Genomic DNA, 25,000 nt, shown 5'->3' with positions numbered 1-25,000 from the left:
CAGTCTCACGCACACAGACACAGACTCACTCTCACACACGCAGACACAGACTCACTCTCATAGCCGCAGGCACAGACTCACTCTCTCCCGCTCTTCCCGACCCCCACCTGCTTGCCCCTCTGGCACTCCCTCCCCAACCCACTCAGACAACCCCCCCCCACCCCCCACCCGTGAGTTAATGCAACATTTTCCAACAGAGCTCAGTTTTCAATAACAACTGCAGCATCTGGCTCTGATTACTTGTGAATTCTTTCTGTTGCCGGAGGGTCGAAGTGCGTCCTGGTAACGGATATTGGAACTTGTTTCCCGGCGTTCCAGGCAGTAGCAGTATCAGCCCTGCTGCGGATATCAAAGCAACCCCTTTTGGCAAATAGGACACTGAAAGTTCAAAGTAAATTTACTATTGAAGTATGTACTCGTCAGCTCGAGATCCGTTATTCTGCTGGGCATTCAGAGTACACGGAAGAGGGCAACAGCTTGCTTTCCGTAATGGAAAGACTGGTACAGTTTGGCACCAGGAGTTGCCGGTCAGCGTTGAAACTCAACGTAGGACTGCCTAAGGATGTATCCCCTTGGGGTTTACTCCCGACGCCTTCCCCGTGAGTGGGTACAGCCGCAAGGCAGCGGAGGTTTAATGTCCGAGTTCTTCTCCTATGTGAGATGCCAATCACGGCGAATGTGACACGTTCCCCACCCGAACCGACTGGCCCCAGTAACCCACGTTTGCCCCTTCTCCTGTCGGTAGAAACAGTTCCGCCGGGCTTAGTAGCTAAACCACACGTGAAGGCCGGGAGCTGGACTTGGTTGTCAGAGGCTGTTTTGAGTCCCAAGCCAATGGGAGGGCAGGTAGCAGACCCCAGCAGAATCAACAAACTCATCCGTAAGGCCAGTGATGTTGTGGGGATGGAACTGGACTCTCTGACGGTGGCGTCTGAAAAGAGGATGCTGTCTAAGTTGCATGCCATCTTGGACAATGTCTCCCATCCACTACATAATGTACCGGGTGGGCACAGGAGTACATTCAGCCAGAGACTCATTCCACCGAGATGCAACACAGAGCGTCATAGGAAGTCATTCCTGCCTGTGGCCATCAAACTTTACAACTCCTCCCTTGGAGGGTCAGAGACCCTGAGCCAACAGGCTGGTCCTGGACTTATTTCCTGCATAAATAATTTACATATTACTATTTAACTATTTATGGTTTTATTACTATTTATTATTTATGGTGCAACTGTAACGAAAACCAATTTCCCCCGGGATCAATAAAGTATGACTATGACTAATAGGTAGTGGGAGCTTGTCCCCACTCCCACCCCCGGATATAACAACCTCAAGGAACCAGCAGAACAGTGGAAAAACTACGCACAAAGGCTGACAAACGACCAGTCTGCAAAAGCAGACAATCTATGCAGATACAAGAAATAATTAAGTAAGTGGAATGGAGATGGCTGGTTGTGGAGACCATGAAAGTGAGTCTGCAGGTTGCAGTCCCAGTTCAGCGTTGAGGTGATTGAAGTTGACCGCCCCGGTTCAGGAGCCTGATGCTGGAAGTGTGGCACGTAACACACACACAAAAAAAAATCCGCATTTGCGGGAAATGCAGAGCAACACACGCAACCTACAGGCTCGATTGCATTCACTCTCCAACTCGTCTTCTCGGTAAAACTTAATTATTTATTATCTGCGGGGTTTTCTTTGTTTTTTGCGTGGATTGTCTCTTCCTGCATTTGTTCATTTGTCAGCCTTTGTGAGCATTTATTCTAGTGTTCTGAGCTAACCTTCCTGTGTGACCGTCAGTACAGACGCCGATCCTGACGGCTTCCCGCGGGACGGTCGGTACAGACGCCGATCCTGACGGCTTCCCGCGGGACGGTCGGTACAGACGCCGATCCTGACGGCTTCCCGCGGGACGGTCGGCACAGACGCCGATCCTGACGGCTTCCCGCGGGACGGTCAGTACAGACGCCGATCCTGACGGCTTCCCGCGGGACGGTCGGCACAGACGCCAATCCTGACGGCTTCCCGCGGGACGGTCGGCACAGACGCCGATCCTGACGGCTTCCCGCGGGACGGTCAGTACAGACACCGATCCTGACGGCTTCCCGCGGGACGGTCGGCACAGACGCCGATCCTGACGGCTTCCCGCGGGACGGTCAGTACAGACGCCGATCCTTCCTGCTGGACGGTCGGTACAGACGCCGATCCTTCCCGCTGGACGGTCGGCACAGACGCCGATCCTTCCCGCTGGACGGTCGGCACAGACGCCGATCCTTCCCGCGGGACGGTCGGTACAGACACCGATCCTGACGGCTTCCCGCGGGACGGTCGGTACAGACGCCGATCCTGACGGCTTCCCGCGGGACGGTCGGTACAGACGCTGATCCTGACGGCTTCCCGCGGGACGGTCAGTACAGACGCCGATCCTGACGGCTTCCCGCGGGACAGTCGGTACAGACGCTGATCCTGACGGCTTCCCGCGGGACAGTCGGTACAGACGCCGATCCTTCCTGCAGGACGGTCGGTACAGACGCCGATCCTGACGGCTTCCCGCGGGACGGTCGGCACAGACGCCGATCCTTCCCGCGGGACGGTCGGTACAGACACCGATCCTGACGGCTTCCTGCTGGACGGTCGGTACAGACGCGGATCCTTCCCGCGGGACGGTCGGTACAGACGCGGATCCTTCCCGCGGGCCAGTCAGTACAGACGCCGATCCTGACGGCTTCCCGCGGGACGGTCGGTACAGACGCGGATCCTTCCCGCGGGACGGTCGGTACAGACGCCGATCCTGACGGCTTCCCGCGGGACAGTCGGTACAGACGCCGATCCTGACGGCTTCCCGCGGGACAGTCGGTACAGACGCCGATCCTGACGGCTTCCCGCGGGACAGTCGGTACAGACGCCGATCCTGACGGCTTCCCGCGGGACAGTCGGTACAGACGCGGATCCTTCCCGCGGGACGGTCGGTACAGACGCTGATCCTGACGGCTTCCCGCGGGACGGTCGGTACAGACATGGATCCTTCCCGCGGGACGGTCGGTACAGACGCGGATCCTTCCCGCGGGCCATGACCGTCAGTACAGACGCCGATCCTGACGGCTTCCCGCGGGACGGTCGGTACAGACGCCGATCCTGACGGCTTCCCGCGGGACGGTCGGTACAGACGCCGATCCTGACGGCTTCCCGCGGGACAGTCGGTACAGACGCCGATCCTGACGGCTTCCCGCGGGACAGTCGGTACAGACGCCGATCCTTCCTGCAGGACGGTCGGTACAGACGCCGATCCTGACGGCTTCCCGCGGGACGGTCGGTACAGACATGGATCCTTCCCGCAGGACGGTGGGTACAGACGCCGATCCTGACGGCTTCCCGCGGGACGGTCGGTACAGACGCCGATCCTCATGGCTTCCCGCGGGACGGTCGGTACAGAAGCCGATCCTCATGGCTTCCCGCGGGACGGTCGGTACAGACGCCGATCCTGACGGCTTCCCGCGGGACGGTCGGTACAGACGCGGATCCTTCCCGCGGGACGGTCGTCACAGACGCAGATCCTTCCCGCAGGACGGTCGGTACAGACGCCGATCCTGACTGTTGAAATTCAATCTCTAGGAAGAGATACAGTCGAGGTTTCGGGCCGAGACCCTTCGTCAGGGCTAACTGACAGAATAGATGCTGCCTGGCCTGTTGCGTTCACCAGCAATTTTTACGTGTATTGCTTGAAATTCCAGTGTCTGCAGATTTCCTCGTGTTTGTGTTGAAATTCAAGTTTGTTGTTGTCTGACTGTATATGTATCCAAACAAATGAACAACGTTCAGCTGGACTTCAGTGCACCCACAGGACATGTATTTCACACATAGTACTTAAACCAACATATCACTCTAAATAGATTAATAGAATATCTTTCAGAATGCATGTCGTGCGTAGCACAGGTTAACAGACAACAGCTTGCCGTCCTGGTGACGAGACCCCGGTGGTGACAAGGTATTCATTAGTCTCCCAGTCTGAAGGTCCTGGTCCTGATGGTCCTGTACCTCCTTCCTGACGGTGGTGGGTCAGAGAGATTGTGGGATGGGTGGTGGTGACGAGACCCTGGTGGTGACGGGGAATTCATTAGTCTGACAGCCTGAGGGAAGGAGCTGTTACCCAGTCTGACAGTCCTGGTCCTGATGGTCCTGTACCTCCTTCCTGACGGTGGTACGTCAGAGAGATTGTGGGATGAGTGGTAGTGATGAGACCCTGGTGGTGACGGGGAATTCATTAGTCTGACAGCTTGAGGGAAGGAGCTGTTACCCAGTCTGACAGTCCTGGTCCTGATGGTCCTGTATCTCCTTCCTGACGGTGGTGGGTCAGTGAGATTGTGGGATGGGTGGTAGGGAACTTCAGTGCCTCAGGCCCTTTGTCTACACCAGTTCTTGACTACCCTAAATATTGGGCTCTCCATACAGGGACAGCTTCATTTACCTTGGACTTCACAGAGTCTTGTCATCTTCAGAAGTTTTCTGATGACTCTGCCAGAGTTGGGTGCATCAGCAAGGGAGATGAGGCTGCGTACAGGGCTACGGTAGGAAACTTTGTCACATGGTGTGAGCAGAATTATCTGCAGCTTAATGTAACAAAGATTAAGGAGCTGGTGGTGGACCTGAGGAGAGCTAAGGTACCGGTGACCCCTGTTTCCATCCAGGGGGTCAGTGTGGACATGTGGAGGATTACAAATACCCGGGGATACGAATTGATAATAAACTGGACTGGTCAAAGAACACTGAGGCTGTCTACAAGAAGGGTCAGAGCCGTCTCCATTTCCTGAGGAGACTGAGGTCCTTTAACATCTGCCGGACGATGCTGAGGATGTTCTACGAGTCTGTGGTGGCCAGTGCGATCATGTTTGCTGTTGTGTACTGGGGCAGCAGGCTGAGGGTAGCAGACACCAACAGAATCAACAAACTCATTCGTAAGGCCAGTGATGTTGTGGGGATGGAACTGGACTCTCTGACGGTGGTGTCTGAAAAGAGGATGCTGTCCAAGTTGCATGCCATCTTGGACAATGTCTCCCATGCACTACATAATGTACTGGGTGGGCACAGGAGTACATTCAGCCAGAGACTCATTCCACCGAGATGCAGCACAGAACGTCATAGGAAGTCATTCCTGCCTGTGGCCATCAAACTTTACAACTCCTCCCTTGGAGGGTCAGACACCCTGAGCCAATAGGCTGGTCCTGGACTTATTTCCTGGCATAATTTACATATTACTATTTAACTATATATGGTTTTATTACTATTTATTATTTATGGTGCAACTGTAATGAAAACCAATTTCCCCCGGGATCAATAAAGTATGGCTACCACTATTACCACTACTATTTCTGTCTGTCTGTTTGGATACAGCATGGAACAGATCCCCCTGGGCCAATCACTGCCCAGCAACTCGCCTCTTTCCCCCTCGCCGCATCACAGAACAGTTTACATTGACCAATAAACCTGCTGATTCCGACAGCATTGGAGCGTGGGAGGGAGGCAGGGCACCCACCCACGCCCAGGAAGGATCTCGCAAACTCCCCGCCGACGGCGCTCAAACCGAACTCCAAACTCGGCCTCAGACAGCGACTGTGTCGCCCTAACCGCGAGGTTGGCACAGGCCGCTGTTGGTTCTTGTCTGACCTGCAGGGGGCGCCCCCTTGGCTATGAAGGGACGTGCTGACTTTCCGGAGGAGGCTCGCGAGAACGCTTCCGGGAGTGGAAGGGTTAACGTCCAAGGAGCCTTTGAGGGCTCCGGGCCTGTACTCACCGGAGGTCAGAAGGATGAGAAGGGATCGCGTTGGAACCTCTTGAATATTGTAAGGCCTCAATAGAGTGGATGTGGAGAGGATGTTTCCTACAGTGGGGAAGTCTAGGACTAGAGGGCACAGATAGAGTGGATGTGGAGAGGATGTTTCCTATAGTGGGGAAGTCTAGGACCAGAGGACACAGATAGAGTGGATGTGGAGAGGATGTTTCCTATAGTGGGGGGAGTCTAGGACCAGAGGACACAGATAGAGTGGATGTGGAGAGGATGTTTCCTATAGTGGGAGAGTCTAGGACCAGAGGGCACAGATAGAGTGGATGTGGATAGGATGTTTCCTGTAGTGGGGGAGTCTAGGACCAGAGGGCATGGCCTCAGAATAGAGGGGCGTCCATTTAGAAGAGAGGTGAGGAGGAATTTCTTGTGGCGGTGAATCTGTGAATTCATTGCCCCAGATGGCTGTAATCCATCTCCCAGTCTCCTGGGTGTGTGTCAGTGTGTGTCAGGAAACAATGAGATGAAATGCAGGGAGTGAGGGAGAGCGAGTGATTGCGCCTCAGACTCGAATTGAAGAGCAGAAGCTGGAACAGCATAGACACCACCATGTGTTGTATTGAATTGAATTGACTTCATTTCTGACATCCTTCACATGCCCAAAAGTCTTTACATTACATCTCCGTCTAAATGTGCCATGTGCAATCATAGTGATTTATAATAAATAGAACATTTAATGTAACATAGAAATACACCCAAATCAGCGTGAGTTCGTCAGTCTGATGGCCTGGTGGAAGAAGCTGTCCCGGAGCCTGTCGGTCCTGGCTTTTATGCTGCGGTACCGTTTCCCAGATGGTAGCAGCTGGAATAGATTGTAGTTGGGATGACTTGGGTCCCCAATGATCCTTCGGCCCCTTTTTACACACCTGTCTCTGTAAATGTCCTGAATAGTGGGAAGTTCACATCCACAGATGCGCTGGGCTGTCCGCACCACTCTCTGCAGGGTCCTGCGATTTACAGTATAACCACAGCGTCCGCACCTAGGTTGAAGCTGTGTTCTGTCCACGCTCTTGTACGGGCCGGAGCGCTGGCGCACGACAGAGGGCGGCCTCGCCAAGCAGTCGTCCTTCCACAGCACGAGCCTTCGTACTTTCTGGCGGACAGAAATATGCAGCCCGTGCCCGACTCCTTAAGGGCCGCCGCGAGGATGTGGCCGCCATCGTGAAGAGGAAACGTTGGAGATGGATCGGGCAGGTGATGGAAAGAGAGGCCAATTCCCGTCGTTGGACACTGCCCCCCCGCCTCCCAGAAGGGTGGAGGAAACAAACGCGGGAGACCGAAGGCAACTTGGCCCCTGATCCACAGCTGGGGCACTGAGACGGAGAGCTGCCTTTGCTGCCAAACACCAACACTGAAACGGGTAGAAAGTAAATACTTCCAATGTAAGTAGCATTTCTTAAGAAGCTGCTCATGGCCATAAGGGGCAGGAGCAGATTTCAGCCACCTGGACGCATCAAGTCAGAGTCACTGAAAACAACAGCATCGAAGCAGGCCCTTCGGCCCATCAAGTTCATGCTGAACCACCTAAACCGCCTACTCCCATCAACCCACACCGGGCCCACAGCCCTCCATTTCCCTACTATCCATCTACCTGTCCAAACTTCTCGTAAACATTGAAACCGGGCTGGCATGTGCTGGCAGTTCAATCCGCACTCTCACCACCCTCTGAGTGAAGAAGTTTCCCCTCACGTTCCCCTTAAACATTTCACCTTTCACCCTTAACCTATGAACTCTGCTTGTAGTTTTACCCAACCTCAGTGGAAAAAGCCTGTTCGCATTGACCCTGTCTATACCCCTCATGATTTTGCGTCCCTCTATCAAATCTCCCCTCGAGCTTCTACTTAGATAGATAGATAGATATACTTTATTGATCCCAAGGGAAATTGGGTTTCGTTACAGCCGCACCAACCAAGAATAGAGCATAAATATAGCAATACAAAAACCACAAACAATCAAACACCAATATGCAAACTATGCCGGATGGAAAATAAGTCCAGGACCAGCCTATTGGCTCAGGGTGTCTGACCCTCCACGGGAGGAGCTGCAAGTTCGATGGCCACAGGCAGGAACGACCTCCCGTGCCGCCCAGTGTTGTATCACGGTGGAGTGAAAAGTTCAATATCCAGTCTGCAAACACGTTCCTCGAACGTAATATGACCCGGATTGCACCATCCGTTGTTAACCAGAACAGTAAGCACCCAACTCCTTTACGCTTACCGCTCTCAGTGCACTTCTGGTCAGCCGGAACGGTCTGGAAGCTGTCCATGGAGAAGTTTTGATCGGGTATGTCCTCGTGCAGCCCCGTTCCAGTGAAACACATCACACTGCACTCCCGAAATGTTCTCTGACGCCTGGCTAGCGCCGTGAACTCGTCCATTTTATTACCCACCGAACTCCTCTTCTCCATCAGTCTCTGTTGTCTCAACCCGGTCCTCTTTCCTCGATTTTGTGATCCCCCTCTGCATCCTCTGTGTGTTTTCCTCCAGATTTCAGCAGGGGTGTCCGCCGCTCTGCTCGCTAAACCGGCCGGCATTAGCGCAAACAGCTGGTCCTGGAATACACAATGCGACCTTGCTTCTGTCCCGCGTGTCGGGTTGTAACTATTCTAGGAATATTCAGTCTTTCCCGGTAATTCAGGTCCCCCAGACCCGGGAACATCCCTGTAAATTTCCTCTGCACTCTTTCAACCTTATTTACATCTTCCTTGCCACCTGGACGCATCAAGTCAGAGTCACTGAAAACGACAGCATCGAAAGAGGCCCTTCGGCCCATCAAGTTCATACTGAACCACCTAAACCGCCTACTCCCATCAACCCCCACCGGGCCCACAGCCCTCCATTTCCCCTGCAGGTAGGCGACCAAAACAGAACAGTACTCCAAATTAGCCCTCACCAACGTCTTGTACAACTTCAACATAACATCCCATCTCCCGTACTCAGTGCTTTGATTTATGAAGGTCAATGTTCCAAAAGCTTTCTTTACAATGCTATCTACCCGTCACACCACTTTTAATGAATTATGGGCCTGTATTCCCAGGTCCCTTTGTTCTATGGCACTCCCCAGTGCCCTGCCCTTCACTGTGTGAGACCTACCCTGGTTGGTCTCGCTGAAGTGTAACAACTCGCATTTGTCTGCCTTAAATTCCATCTGCCAGTTTCCAGCCCATTTATCCAGCTGGTCCGGATCCCACTGCAATCTCTGGTAGTCTTCCTCGCTGGCCACTACTCCCTCAGTCTTGGTGTTATCTGCAAATTTGCTGATCCCGGTAACCACACCATCCAGATCGTTGTTATTGGTGACAAACGACAACGGACCCAGCACTGATCCCTGCGACACCCCACTCGTCACGGGCCTCCAGTCAGAGAGGCAACCCTCTACTACCGTTAACAACAGGAATTCTGCAGATGCTGGAAATTCAAGCAACATACATCAAAGTTGCTGGTGAGCACAGCAGGCCAGGCAGCATCTCTAGGAAGAGGCGCAGTCGACGTTTCAGGCCGAGACCCTTCGTCAGGACTAACTGAAGGAAGAGTGAGTAAGGGATTTGAAAGTTGGAGGGGGAGGGGGAGATCCAAAATGATAGGAGAAGACAGGAGGGGGAGGGATGGAGCCAAGAGCTGGACAGGTGATTGGCAAAAGGGATATGAGAGGATCAGGGGACAGGAGGCCTGGGGAGAAAGAAAAGGGGGAGGGACCCGGAGGAATGGCAAGGGGTATAGTGAGAGGGACAGAGGGAGAAAAAGGAGAGTGAGAGAAAGAATGTGTGTATAAAAATAAGTAACAGATGGGGTACGAGGGGGAGGTGGGGCCTTAGCGGAAGTTAGAGAAGTCGATGTTCATGCCATCAGGTTGGAGGCTACCCAGACGGAATATAAGGTGTTGTTCCTCCAACCTGAGTGTGGCTTCATCTTTACAGTAGAGGAGGCCGTGGATAGACATGTCAGAATGGGAATGGGATGTGGAATTAAAATGTGTGGCCACTGGGAGATCCTGCTTTCTCTGGCGGATAGAGCGTAGATGTTCAGCAAAGCGGTCTCCCAGTCTGTGTCGGGTCTCACCAATATATAAAAGGCCACATCGGGAGCACCGGACGCAGTATATCACCCCAGTCGACTCACAGGTGAAGTGATGCCTCACCTGGAAGGACTGTTTGGGGCCCTGAATGGTGGTAAGCGAGGAAGTGTAAGGTCACTCCATCCTCCCACCACTCCACTAGGAATAGGGTTCCCCGGGTCCTCACCTACCACCCCACCAGCCTCTGGGTCCAACATATTATTCTCCGTAACTTCCGCCACCTCCAACGGGATCCCACCACTAAGCACATCTTTCCCTCCCCCGCTCTCTCTGCATTCCGCAGGGATCGCTCCCTACACAACTCCCTTGTCCATTCGTCCCCCCCATCCCTCCCCACTGATCTCCCTCCTGGCACTTATCCGTGTAAGCGGAACAAGTGCTACACATGCCCTTACACTTCCTCCCTTACCACCATTCAGGGCCCTAAACAGTCCTTCCAGGTGAGGCATCACTTCACCTGTGAGTCGACTGGGGTGATATATTGCGTCCGGTGCTCCCGATGTGGTCTTTTATATATTGGTGAGACCCGACGCAGACTGGGAGACCGCTTTGCTGAACATCTACGCTCTGTCCGCCAGAGAAAGCAGGATCTCCCAGTGGCCACACATTTTAATTCCACATCCCATTCCCATTCTGACTTGTCTATCCACGGCCTCCTCTACTGTAAAGATGAAGCCACACTCAGGTTGGAGGAACAACACCTTATATTCCGTCTGGGTAGCCTCCAACCTGATGGCATGAACATCGACTTCTCTAACTTCCGCTAAGGCCCCACCTCCCCCTCGTACCCCATCTGTTACTCATTTTTATGCACACATTCTTTCTCTCACTCTCCTTTTTCTCCCTCTGTCCCTCTGAATATACCTCTTGCCCATCCTCTGGGTCACCCCCCCCCCTGTCTTTCTTCCCGGACCTCCTGTCCCATGATCTTCTCGTATCCCTTTTGCCTATTACCTGTCCAGCTCTTGGCTCCATCCCTCCCCCTCCTGTCTTCTCCTATCATTTTGGATCTCCCCCTCCCCCTCCCACTTTCAAATCCCTTACTCACTCTTCCTTCAGTTAGTCCTGACGAAGGGTCTCGGCCTGAAACGTCGACTGTACCTCTTCCTACAGATGCTGCCTGGCCTGCTGCGTTCACCAGCAACTTTGATGTGTGTTGCCTCTACTACCGTTCTCTGGCTTCTTCCATAAAGCTGATGTCTAATCCAATTTACTTCCTCATCTTGAATGAACCTTTTTGACCAACCTCCTATGTGGGACCTGGTCAGATGCCCTGCTGAGGTGCACGTAGATAACACCCACTGCCTTGCCTTCATCAACTTCCCTGGTAGCTTCCTCGAAAAACTCCATAAGATTGGTTAGACATGCACAAAGCCATGCTGACTATCCCTAATCAGTCCGTGTCCTTCCAAATAGTCATATAGCCAAAGCTTTAGAATGCCTTTCAATGGCTTACCCACTACTGGTGTCAGGCTCACTGGCCTATAATTTCCTGATTTATTTTTGGAGCCTTTCTTAAACAACGGAACAACATCAGCTATCCTGCAATCCTCTCCTGGCACTAAGGAAGATTTAAATCTCTCTTCTGGGGACCCTGCAATTTCTGCGCTTGCCTCCCACGGGGTGCAAGGGAACACCCTGTCGGGCCCTGGGGATTTCTCCACCCTGAGCTGCATCAAGACAGCAAACACCCCCTCCTGTCCTCTCCTCTGTAACCTGTACAGGGTCTGTTGCCTTGTTGTTGCTTTGCCTCACTTCTGTAGACTCTGTGTCCATCTTCTGAGCGAAAACAGGTCCAAAAACACCATTTATAGGGTCTCCGTATCTCTTTTGGCTCCTTGCATATACTAGCGGAGTTCCAATTTTGTCCCTTGCCATCCTTTTGCTCGTAAAGTATCTGTAGAATCCCTTCAGCTTGTCCGCTAGGGCAACCTCATGCCTTCTCTTGCTTTCTTGTCTCTACCAAAGTGCTTTTGCAGTGGTAGGGTTCATAGATAGAGGAGGGGGGGCGGATGCTAACTAAATGGTTGATCAGATTAACTGCCTGGGGGAAAGAGACTTTTAAGATGGCGTGAAGTTTTTGTTTCAATAGCCCGACAGCGCTTTCCAGAAGGGAGCTTCTGGGGGAGGAAAAGGGAGTTTTCTGGACGGGTCGTGTCCACGATGATTTCCTCCGCCGTTTCTTTGTCCACGGGCACGTGCAAGTCCTGCGGTGATGGTAGACGGCAGCCGCTGACCTGACGGCACACTGTAACCTTTGTATATCGTGGGCGGCCGCTGAACCAAACCAGAATGATATGAGAGTCAGGTTTAATATCACGAGTGAAAGTTGTTATTTTGCGGCTTTAAAAAAAGACCTTAAATTCGTTCGTTTGTTATGAAGTTTGTTATGACACCGTGTCGTATGACACGGGCGATCTTGGTCTTTCCATGATTGTTCTTGGCAAATTTTATCTACAGAAGTGGTTTGCCATCGCGTTCTTCTGGGCAGTGACTTTACAAGATGGGTGACCCCCCCCAACCATTATCAATACTCTTCAGAGATTGTCTGCCTGGCGTCAGTGGTCACATCACCAGGACTTGTGATCTGCACCGGCTGCTCGTACTAACTGTCCATCACCTGCTCCCATGGATTCACCTGACCCTGATCTTGGGGGGGCTAAGCAGGTGCTACACCTTGCCCGAGGGTGATCCGCAGACTAGTGGAGGGAAAGAGCATCTCACACCTCCTTTGGTAGAGACGTATCTCCAGGCCAGTGAGAGAAAAAAATCAGACCAGCAAGCTTAATGTCACTCACCCCAGCACTGAGTTGTTCCCACATCCTATCGATTCACTTTCAAACACTCTCCGTCTCATGATCTCGATATTTATTACTTACTTATTTACTATTATTTTGTTTGCTTTTTGTTGTCCCTGTTTCATTGGACTTGCTGAGAACGCCTGCAAGAAGATGACTCTCAGGGTTGTATATGGTGACGTAGATATACTTTGACAATAAATAAACTTTGAGGTGAGTGATGGTATCCATCTCGGTTCAGGAAACTGAGTGTTGAGGGGGTAATAACTGTTCCTGAACCTGGTGGTGTGGGTCCTGAGGCTCCTGTACCTCCTTCCTGATGGTTGAGGGGGTAATAACTGTTCCTGAACCTGGTGGTGTGGGTCCTGAGGCTCCTGTACCTCCTTCCTGATGGTTCAGGGGGTAATAACTGTTCCTGAACCTGGTGGTGTGGGTCCTGAGGTTCCTGTACCTCCTTCCTGATGGTTGAGGGGTAATAACTGCTCCTGAACCTGGTGGTGTGGGACCTGAGGCTCCTGTACCTCCTTCCTGATGGTTGCGGGGGTAACAACTGTCCCTGAACCTGATGGTGTGGGACCTGAGGCTCCTGTACCTCCTTCCTGATGGTTGAGGGGGTAATAACTGTTCCTGAACCTGGTGGTGTGGGTCCTGAGGCTCCTGTACCTCCTTCCTGATGGTTCAGGGGGTAATAACTGTTCCTGAACCTGGTGGTGTGGGTCCTGAGGTTCCTGTACCTCCTTCCTGATGGTTGAGGGGTAATAACTGCTCCTGAACCTGGTGGTGTGGGACCTGAGGCTCCTGTACCTCCTTCCTGATGGTTGCGGGGGTAACAACTGTCCCTGAACCTGATGGTGTGGGACCTGAGGCTCCTGTACCTCCTTCCTGATGGTTGAGGGGGTAATAACTGTTCCTGAACCTGGTGGTGTGGGTCCTGAGGTTCCTGTCCCCGATAGTAGCAGTGAGAAGGGAGCAGCCCTGGATGGTGAGTGGGTTGTTGATGATGGACGCCACTTTCCTGTGACAGCGCTCCTTGTCGATGTGCTCAGCGGTGGGGAGGGCTTTGCCTGTGATGGACCAGACTTGTAATCCGAGGGAAAACTCCCCTTGCGAAGGGGAACAATAAGATTCTTTCGATACTTCAGTTGAGGGGCAGGTCCGTCCGTGATTAAGGTGGCACTGCTGTGTCGCGGTTAGCACAATGCTTCACAGCGCCATCGATCCGGGTTCAATTCCCGCCGCTGGTCCGTAAGGAGTTCGCACGTTCTCCCCCCGTGACCACGTGCATCTCCGGGTGCTCTGGTTTCCTCCCACAAGTCCGAAGACATACGGGCTAGGAAGTTAATTGGTCACAAAGGTGTAGTGTTACCGTGTGTTGGCGCGTGGCCAAGCGGTTAAGATGTCGGTCTAGTGACCTGAAGGTCGCTAGTTCGAGCCCCAGCCGAGGGAACGTGTTGTGTCCTTGAGCAAGTCACTTAACCACACATTGCTCTGCGACCACACCGGTGCCAAGCTGTATGGGTCCTAATGCCCTTCCCTTGGACAACATCGGTGTCGTGGAGAGGGGAGACTTGCAGCATGGGCAACTGCCGGTCTTCCATACAACCTTGCCCAGGCCTGCACCCTGGAAACCTTCCAAGGTCTCACGAGACTAAACGGATGCCTATACCGAGCTTGATCGCTGAATAAATAGAACTGAAATAAAGTTGAAAAATAAAGTCTGAAGATGCTGGGAATCCAGAACAACACACACACACAAAATGCTGGCGGAACTCAGCTGGTCCGGCAGCGTCTTCGGAAAAGAGTCGACACATGGGTCCAAGACCCTTCTTCAGGAGTGGAAAGGAAGGGGGAAGATGCCAGCATAGGAAGGTGGAGGGAGGAGGGAGGAGGGAGGGAAGGTGACGGCTGAAGCCAGGTGTGTAGGGAAGGTCCTCGGTCTGGCCTGTTGACAGAGGGAATGGTGAGGGTCAGACATGACTTGATGCTCAACATCTTGTCACCAGGCACCTGCTCATCGTGAGGATTCCCTTTGAGGGAGGACCGAGCGGCGGTGAGCCGCTGTTGTAAGTGGGATCGGGGACGGGAATGGGAAGAGCTGATCCTGCACAGTTTGTTCACAAAAACTGGGGGAGGTGGGTTCGGCAGTCGGTGGAAATCCAGAGCAACGCGCACAAAATTCGGGAGGAACTGAGCAGGTCTCACTGCATAAGACCATCCGAGGTAGGAGCAGAATTAGGCCACTCAGCCCATCTAGTCTGCTCTGCCATTCCATCATGACTGATTTACTATCCCTTTCAACCCCATTCTCCTGCCTTCTCCCCGTGACCTTTGACACCCCTGTCGAATCAAGAACCCATCAACCTCTGCTTTAAATACACCCAGTGACTTGGCCTCCACAGTTTACTGGGGCAATGAATTCCACAGATTCACCACCCTCTGGCCAAACAAACCATCCTCATCTCTGTTGTAAATGGACATATCTCTATTCTGAGGCTGTGCCTTCTGGTCCTAGACTCCCCCACTATAGAAAACATCCTCTTCACATTCACTCTATCTGTGTCCTCTGGTCCTAGACTCCCCCACTATAGGAAACATCCTCTCCACATCCACTCTATCTGTGTCCTCTGGTCCTAGACTTCCCCACTATAGGAAACATCCTCTCCACATCCACTCTATCTGTGTCCTCTGGCCCTAGACTCCCCCACTACAGGAAACATCCTCTCCACATCCACTCTATCTGTGTCCTCTGGTTCTAGACTCCCCTACTATAGGAAACATCCTCTCCACATCCACTCTATCTGTGTCCTCTGGTTCTAGACTCCCCTACTATAGGAAACATCATCTCCACATCCACTCTATCTGTGTCCTGTGGTCCTAGACTTCCCCACTATAGGAAACATCCTCTCCACATCCACTCTATCTGTGTCCTCTGGCCCTAGACTCCCCCACTACAGGAAACATCATCTCCACATCCACTCTATCTGTGTCCTCTGGTCCTAGACTCCCCCCACTATAGGAAACATCCTCTCCACATCCACTCTATCTGTGTCCTCTGGCCCTAGACTCCCCCACTACAGGAAACATCCTCTCCACATCCACTCTATCTGTGTCCTCTGGTTCTAGACTCCCCTACTATAGGAAACATCATCTCCACATCCACTCTATCTGTGTCCTGTGGTCCTAGACTTCCCCACTATAGGAAACATCCTCTCCACATCCACTCTATCTGTGCCCTCTGGTCCTAGACTCCCCCACTATTGGAAACATCCTCTCCACATCCACTCTATCTGTGTCCTCTGGTTCTAGACTCCCCCACTATGGGAAACATCCTCTCCACATCCACTCTATCTGTGTCCCCTGGTCCTAGACTCCCCCACTATAGGAAACATCCTCTCCACATCCACTCTATCTGTGTCCTCTGGTTCTAGACTCCCCCACTATGGGAAACATCCTCTCCACATCCACTCTATCTGTGTCCCCTGGTCCTAGACTCCCCCACTATAGGAAACATCCTCTCCACATCCACTCTATCTGTGTCCTCCTGTCCTAGACTACCCCACTGAAGGAAACATCCTCTCCACATCCACTGTATGCAGGCCTTTGATAGGAAAAGTTTCTGTGGAGAGGATGTTTTGGGCGGCTGGTCCTGATGAACGGTCTCGGCCCAGAACATCGATCACTTTATTTATGTGGGCAAGTGGCTGTTGTCGGGAGTCACTACCCTCCCGAGGGGGGTATCTCAGTGGGGTAACTGGACGCCAGGTTCTGAAACAGGTGCTAGACATTCATTCTCTCCCCCCACTCTCTCTCCCTCCCTCTCTCCCCCCACCCCTCTCTCCCCCCCCTCCCCCCTCCCCTCCCTGTCCCCCCTCCCTCCCCGTTGCACACAGAAGCTGAAGATTACTGGGAGCTGGAGCACACGGATGGCCCTCACATTCCCTGCCACGCCTACGACAAGAAATGCATCTCCAAGCACCTGGCCCGAATCCGCGAGAAGACGCACACTAACGGGAAGTCCAAGACCGTCCACAATCACATCCGTGATGAGCCACGGATAAAGGTGAGGTTGGCGCCGGAGCTCTGAAAATCTGTGTCTCAGTGGAGCTTTACTGACTTTGGAAGGAAGATCAGGAGAATGATCCTGGCATGAAAGGGTTAACGCATGAGGTGGGGCTGGCTGTCTCTGGGTCTGTACTCACTGGAGTTTAAAATAATCAGGATTGAAACCTATCAAATGTTGAAAGGTCTAGATAGAGTGGATGTGGAGAGGATGTTTCCTATAGTGGGGGAGTCTGGGACCAGAGGACACAGATAGAGTGGATGTGGAGAGGATGTTTCCTATAGCGGGGCGAGTCTATGACCGGAGGACACAGATAGAGTGGATGTGGAGAGGATGTTTCCTATAGTGGGGGAGTCTAGGACCAGAGGACACAGATAGAGTGGATGTAGAGAGGATGTTTCCTATAGTGGGGGAGTCTAGGACCAGAGGACACAGATAGAGTGGATGTAGAGAGGATGTTTCCTATAGTGGGGGAGTCTAGGACCAGAGGACACAGATAGAGTGGATGTAGAGAGGATGTTTCCTATAGTGGGGGAGTCTAGGACCAGAGGGCACAGATAGAGTGGATGTGGAGAGGATGTTTCCTATAGTGGGGGAGTCTAGGACCAGAGGACACAGATAGAGTGGATGTGGAGAGGATGTTTCCTGTAGCGGGGGGAGTCTAGGACCAGAGGACACAGATAGAGTGGATGTGGAGAGGATGTTTCCTGTAGTGGGGGCAGTCTAGGACCAGAGGACACAGATAGAGTGGTGGGTACATGTTCCCCTGCCAGGGGTGGTGTTAGAGGCAGATACATTCGGGACGTTAAAGAAACTTGGAGAGATACCTGGACGATAGACAACACAGGGCTACGTGGGAGGGTAGGGTTAGATCGATCCTGGAGCAGGATAAATGTTGGCCCATCGTGGTCCAAAGAGCCAGCACAGTGCACTACCGTTCGATGCTCTATGTCGGGGGTTCCCAACTTGTTTTGCACCGCGGACCGGTTTAATACTGACAATATTCTTGCGGACCGGCTGACCGGGGGGTTTTCAAGTAGGGTTAAACTCACCTCAGCATGTCTTTTACAGTTTGGGTTGCCAACTTTCTCACTCTCAAAGAAGGGACAAAAGTAGCACTCAATCCCGGGACACTTTACCCCGGGAAAGACTACCATGACCATGAAGCCTTGTGCGGGCACCTGTGTCCCACAAATCGATTTTGCCTTTATCTTCCCGACTATACTCTACATACATTCTTTCTACTTTATCTAAACTGTGTATTAATCATATCATTCCTGCTTTTACTATATGTTAGTGTTATTTATATTTGGTTTTATGTGTCATTTGGTATGATTTGTTAGATTATTTTTTGGGTCTGGGAACACTCAAAAATTTTTCCCATATAAATTAATGGTAATTGCTTCTTCGCTTTACGCCATTTCAGCACGAAAGGTTTCATAGGAACGCTCTACCTTAGCGGGGCAAATACGGGACCAGGGTGGTCCCGTATGGGACAAACCAATTTAGCCCAATATACGGGATGTCCCAGCAAATACGGGACAGCTGGCAACCCTATGTTCAAGTACAACAGTGCGTGACAGGGACTGAGGAAAGGTGCAGCTGACTCGTATCGTTTCCTCACGGCCTGGTAGCGCCTGCTTTGCGGCCCGGTGGTTGGGGACCGCTGCTCTGTGTACCAGCGACCCGGGTTCAATCCCCGCCACTGCCCGTAAGGAGTTTGGACGTTCTCCCCATGACCGTGTGGGTTTCCTCCGAGAGCTCCTGTTTCCTCCCACAGTCCAATGATACAGTGCTCCTGGGACAAATCTTTGACACGTGTTAAAAAAATAGTAGACCTCAGGAGAGGGAAACCAGAGGTCGACGAGCCAGTAATCAGAGGTGGGGAGGGTCAGTAACTTTAAATTCCTGGGTGTCACTATCTCAGAGGGACCTGTCCTGAACCCATCATATAAATATAATTGCAAAGAGCGCACGACAGTGCCTCTGTTTCCTCAGGAGTCTGCGGAGGTTCAGCACGTCATCACAAACCTTGGTAAACCTCTACAGATGTGTGATGGATAGTGTGCTGACTTATGGCCTGGTCTGGGAATACCAATGCCTTTGAGCAGAAAATCCTACCAAAGGTTGTGGATTCAGCCCATATGACACAGGAGCAGAATTAGGCCATTCAGCCCATCGAGTCTGCTCTGCCATTCCATCACGGCTGATCCCGGATCCCACTCAACCCCATACACCTGCTTTCTCGCCGTATCCTTTGACGCCCTCCCCGATCAGGAAATGATCAACTTCCACCTTAAATATACCCATGGACTTGGCCTCCACCGCGGTCTGTGGCAGAGCATTCCACAGATTCACTACTCTCGGGCTTAAAAAAAATTTCTCCTCATCTCTACTCCAAAGAGTCACCCTCAATTTTGAGGTTCTGGATACCCCCACCATAGGAAACATCCTCTCCACATCCACCCTATCCAGTCCTTTCAACATTCAGTAGGTTTCAATGAGATCCCCCTGCATTCTTCTAAATTCCAGTGAGTACAGGACCAAAGCTCCCAAACGCTCCTCATATGTTAACCCCTTCATCCCCGGAATCATCCTCGTGAACCTCCTCTGGACTCTGCCCAATGACTGTACATACTTTGAGATATGGGGCCCAAAACTGTTGCCAAGTGCAGCCTGACCAGTGTCTTACAGCTCAGCAGCACTGAGCGTCATAGGAAGTCATTCCTGCCTGTGGCCATCAAACTTTACAACTCCTCCCTTGGAGGGTCAGACACCCTGAGCCAACAGGCTGGTCCTGGACTTATTTTCCTGGCATAATTTACATATTACTATTTAATTATTTATGGTTTTATATTGCTATATTTATACTCTATTCTTGGTTGGGGCAACTGTAACGAAAATCAATTTCCCTCAGGATCAATAAGGTATGACTATGACTACTAAAAAGCCTCAGCATTATCTCCTTGCTGTGATATTCTATTCCCCTTCAAATAAATACCAACATTGCATGTGCCTTCTTTACCACAGACTCAACCTGTAAATTAACCTTCTGGGAGCCTTGCACGAGAACTCCTACATCCCTTTGCACCTCTGATGTTTGAACCCTTCTCCCTATTTAGATAATAGCCCACACTAATGTCCCTTTTTCCAAAATGCATTATTACGCATTTCCCAACACTGTATTCCATCTGACACTGTTTTGCCCATTCTTCTAATCTGTCCAAGTCCTGCTACAATCGCATTGCTTCATCAGCACCACCTAACCCTCCACCGATCTTCATATCATCCACAAACTTTGCCACAAAGCCATCAGTTCCACTATCTAAATCACTGACAATCAGTGTGTGAAAAGTAGTGGTCCCAATACTGACCCCTGAGGAACACCACTGGCAGCCAACCAGAAAGGGCTTCCCTTCTATTCATGCTCGCTGCCTGTCAGTCATTCCTCTATCCATGCCAGTATCTTTCCTGTACCCATAACATTTTATCTTGTTAAGCAGCCTCATGTGTGGCAAAACCACAGAGAGAACAGGACCTAGAGTCCGACAAAAAAGCACACACACCGCTGCTCGTCCCAGCACTTCGACATGGCGCGGACTCTCTCTCTCTCCCTCTCACTAATGGGGGAGAGAGAGGTATCACTCTCTCCACGGCGAGGAGCCACGTATAGCACGTGTACCTGTGAGAGAAGAAAAATATAATGCCACAAAGAAACAGGGAAAAAATTATCCTGTAGCCATGCGTGTATGATATATTGTTAGCAGTATTACTGTCGATAAATAATGTGAACTGGGGGTAACATCAGGGTGAAGAAGCTTTTTGATCCTCACACCATCGGTGTCTCACATCAGGGTGAAGAAGCTTTTTGATCCTCACACCATCGGTGTCTCACATCAGGGGGAAGAATTTGTTTGACCCTCACACCATCGGTGTGTCACGTCAGGGGGAATCTGTTTGATCCTCACACCATCGGTGTGTCACATCAGGGTGAAGAATCTGTTTGATCCTCACACCATCGGTGTCTCACATCAGGGGGAAGAATCTGTTTGACCCTCACACCATCGGTGTCTCAAATCAGGGTGAAGAAGCTTTTTGATCCTCACACCATCGGTGTCTCACATCAGGGGGAAGAATTTGTTTGACCCTCACACCATCGGTGTGTCACGTCAGGGGGAATCTGTTTGATCCTCACACCATCGGTGTGTCACATCAGGGTGAAGAATCTGTTTGATCCTCACACCATCGGTGTCTCACATCAGGGGGAAGAATCTGTTTGACCCTCACACCATCGGTGTCTCACATCAGGGTGAAGAAGCTGTTTGATCCTCACACCATCGGTGTGTCACGTCAGGGGGAATCTGTTTGATCCTCACACCATCGGTGTCTCACATCAGGGTGAAGAAGCTGTTTGATCCTAACACCATCGGTGTGTCACGTCAGGGGGAATCTGTTTGATCCTCACCCATCGGTGTCTCACATCAGGGAGAAGAATCTGTATGATCCTCACACCATTGGTGTCTCACATCAGGGTGAAGAAGCTGTTTGACCCTCACACCATCGGTGTCTCACATCAGGGTGAAGCTGTTTGACCCTCACACCATCGGTGTGTCACATCAGGGTGAAGAAGCTGTTTGATCTTAACACCATCGGTGTGTCAGGTCAGGGGAAATCTGTTTGATCCTCACACCATCGGTGTGTCACATCAGGGGGAATCTGTTTGACCCTCACACCATCGGTGTCTCACATCAGGGTGAAGCTGTTTGACCCTCACACCATCGGTGTCTCACATCAGGGGGAAGCTGTTTGATCCTCACACCATCGGTGTCTCACATCAGGGTGAAGAATCTGTTTGACCCTCACACGATTGGTGTCTCACATCAGGGTGAAGAAGCTGTTTGACCCTCACACCATCGGTGTGTCACATCAGGGTGAAGAAGCTGTTTGATCCTCACACCATCGGTGTCTCACGTCAGGGTGAAGAAGCTGTTTGACCCTCACACCATCGGTGTGTCACATCAGGGTGAAGCTGTTTGACCCTCACACCATCGGTGTCTCACATCAGGGGGAAGCTGTTTGACCCTCACACCATCGGTGTCTCACATCAGGGTGAAGAAGCTGTTTGACCCTCACACCATCGGTGTCTCACATCAGGGGGAAGCTGTTTGACCCTCACACCATCGGTGTGTCACATCAGGGTGAATCTGTTTGACCCTCACACCATCGGTGTCTCACATCAGGGTGAAGAATCTGTTTGACCCTCACACCATCGGTGTGTCACATCAGGGTGAAGAATCTGTTTGATCCTCACACCATCGGTGTCTCACATCAGGGTGAAGAAGCTGTTTGACCCTCACACCATCGGTGTATCACATCAGGGTGAAGAAGCTGTTTGACCCTCACACCATCGGTGTGTCACATCAGGGTGAAGAATCTGTTTGATCCTCACACCATCGGTGTCTCACATCAGGGTGAAGAAGCTGTTTGACCCTCACACCATCGGTGTGTCACATCAGGGGGAAGAATCTGTTTGACCCTCACACCATCGGTGTCTCACATCAGGGTGAAGAAGCTGTTTGACCCTCACACCATCGGTGTCTCACATCAGGGTGAAGCTGTTTGACCCTCACACCATCGGTGTCTCACATCAGGGGGAAGCTGTTTGACCCTCACACCATCGGTGTCTCACATCAGGGTGAAGAAGCTGTTTGACCCTCACACCATCGGTGTCTCACATCAGGGGGAAGAATCTGTTTGACCCTCACACCATCGGTGTCTCACATCAGGGTGAAGAAGCTGTTTGACCCTCACACCATCGGTGTCTCACATCAGGGTGAAGAAGCTGTTTGACCCTCACACCATCGGTGTCTCACATCAGGGTGAAGAAGCTGTTTGACCCTCACACCATCGGTGTGTCACATCAGGGGGAAGAATCTGTTTGATCCTCACACCATCGGTGTCTCACATCAGGGGGAAGCTGTTTGACCCTCACACCATCGGTGTCTCACATCAGGCTGAAGAATCTGTTTGATCCTCACACCATCGGTGTCTCACATCAGGGTGAAGAAGCTGTTTGACCCTCACACCATCGGTGTGTCACATCAGGGGGAAGAATCTGTTTGACCCTCACACCATCGGTGTCTCACATCAGGGGGAAGAATCTGTTTGACCCTCACACCATCGGTGTCTCACATCAGGGTGAAGAATCTGTTTGATCCTCACACCATCGGTGTGTCACATCAGGGTGAAGAAGCTGTTTGACCCTCACACCATCGGTGTCTCACATCAGGGGGAATCTGTTTGACCCTCACACCATCGGTGTCTCACATCAGGGTGAAAAGCTGTTTGACCCTCACACCATCGGTGTCTCACATCAGGGTGAAGCTGTTTGACCCTCACACCATCGGTGTCTCACATCAGGGGGAAGCTGTTTGACCCTCACACCATCGGTGTCTCACATCAGGGTGAAGCTGTTTGACCCTCACACCATCGGTGTGTCACATCAGGGTGAAGAATCTGTTTGACCCTCACACCATCGGTGTCTCACATCAGGGTGAAGCTGTTTGACCCTCACACCATCGGTGTCTCACATCAGGGTGAAACTGTTTGACCCTCACACCATCGGTGTGTCACATCAGGGGGAATCTGTTTGACCCTCACACCATCGGTGTGTCACATCAGGGGGAAGCTGTTTGATCCTCACACCATCGGTGTGTCACATCAGGGGGAATCTGTTTGATCCTCACACCATCGGTGTGTCACATCAGGGTGAAGAATCTGTTTGACCCTCACACCATCGGTGTGTCACATCAGGGGGAAGCTGTTTGATCCTCACACCATCGGTGTCTCACATCAGGGTGAATCTGTTTGACCCTCACACCATCGGTGTGTCACATCAGGGTGAAGAATCTGTTTGACCCTCACACCATCGGTGTCTCACATCAGGGTGAAGCTGTTTGACCCTCACACCATCGGTGTGTCACATCAGGGTGAAGAATCTGTTTGACCCTCATACCATCGGTGTGTCACATCAGGGGGAATCTGTTTGATCCTCACACCATTGGTGTGTCACATCAGGGGGAATCTGTTTGATCCTCACACCATTGGTGTGTCACATCAGGGGGAAGAATCTGTTTGATCCTCACACCATCGGTGTCTCACATCAGGGTGAAGAAGCTGTTTGATCCTCACACCATCGGTGTGTCACGTCAGGGGGAATCTGTTTGACCCTCACACCATCGGTGTGTCACATCAGGGTGAAGAAGCTGTTTGACCCTCACACCATCGGTGTGTCACATCAGGGGGAAGCTGTTTGACCCTCACACCATCGGTGTCTCACATCAGGGTGAATCTGTTTGACCCTCACACCATCGGTGTGTCACATCAGGGTGAAGAATCTGTTTGACCCTCACACCATTGGTGTCTCACATCAGGGTGAAGAAGCTGTTTGACCCTCACACCATCGGTGTGTCACATCAGGGGGAATCTGTTTGACCCTCACACCATCGGTGTCTCACATCAGGGTGAAGAAGCTGTTTGACCCTCACACCATCGGTGTCTCACATCAGGGTGAAGAATCTGTTTGACCCTCACACCATCGGTGTCTCACATCAGGGTGAAGCTGTTTGATCCTCACACCATCGGTGTCTCACATCAGGGTGAAGAATCTGTTTGACCCTCACACCATCGGTGTGTCACATCAGGGTGAATCTGTTTGACCCTCACACCATCGGTGTGTCACATCAGGGTGAAGAATCTGTTTGACCCTCACACCATCGGTGTGTCACATCAGGGTGAAGCTGTTTGACCCTCACACCATCGGTGTCTCACATCAGGGTGAAGCTGTTTGACCCTCACACCATCGGTGTCTCACATCAGGGGGAATCTGTTTGACCCTCACACCATCGGTGTGTCACATCAGGGTGAAGAAGCTGTTTGACCCTCACACCATCGGTGTCTCACATCAGGGTGAAGCTGTTTGACCCTCACACCATCGGTGTCTCACATCAGGGTGAAGAATCTGTTTGACCCTCACACCATCGGTGTGTCACATCAGGGTGAAGAATCTGTTTGACCCTCACACCATCGGTGTGTCACATCAGGGTGAATCTGTTTGACCCTCACACCATCGGTGTGTCACATCAGGGTGAAGAATCTGTTTGATCCTCACACCATCGGTGTGTCACATCAGGGTGAAGAATCTGTTTGATCCTCACACCATCGGTGTGTCACATC

At 51.8% G+C, this 25,000-nt stretch overlaps 1 protein-coding gene across 2 annotated transcripts in view; it reads left to right on the top strand.

The window, feature by feature from the left end:
- LOC134340090 (insulin-like growth factor-binding protein 4) overlaps positions 1-25,000 on the top strand; it is a 72,827-nt gene that overhangs the window by 30,967 nt on the left and 16,860 nt on the right. The window contains exon 2 of one of the 2 annotated variants that reach the window (XM_063036923.1): positions 16,599-16,765. In XM_063036923.1, coding sequence (XP_062892993.1) covers positions 16,599-16,765 — 167 coding nt within the window. Of the gene's footprint in view, positions 1-16,595; positions 16,766-25,000 lie in introns of both variants that reach the window. The other variant, XM_063036922.1, reaches the window with a different exon arrangement.

This window comes from Mobula hypostoma, chromosome X1 (genome assembly GCF_963921235.1).
Source record: "Mobula hypostoma chromosome X1, sMobHyp1.1, whole genome shotgun sequence".
Taxonomy (NCBI): domain Eukaryota; kingdom Metazoa; phylum Chordata; class Chondrichthyes; order Myliobatiformes; family Myliobatidae; genus Mobula; species Mobula hypostoma.
The sequence above is the reverse complement of the archived record's forward strand: the minus strand, read 5'-3'. Positions and strand labels throughout refer to the sequence as shown.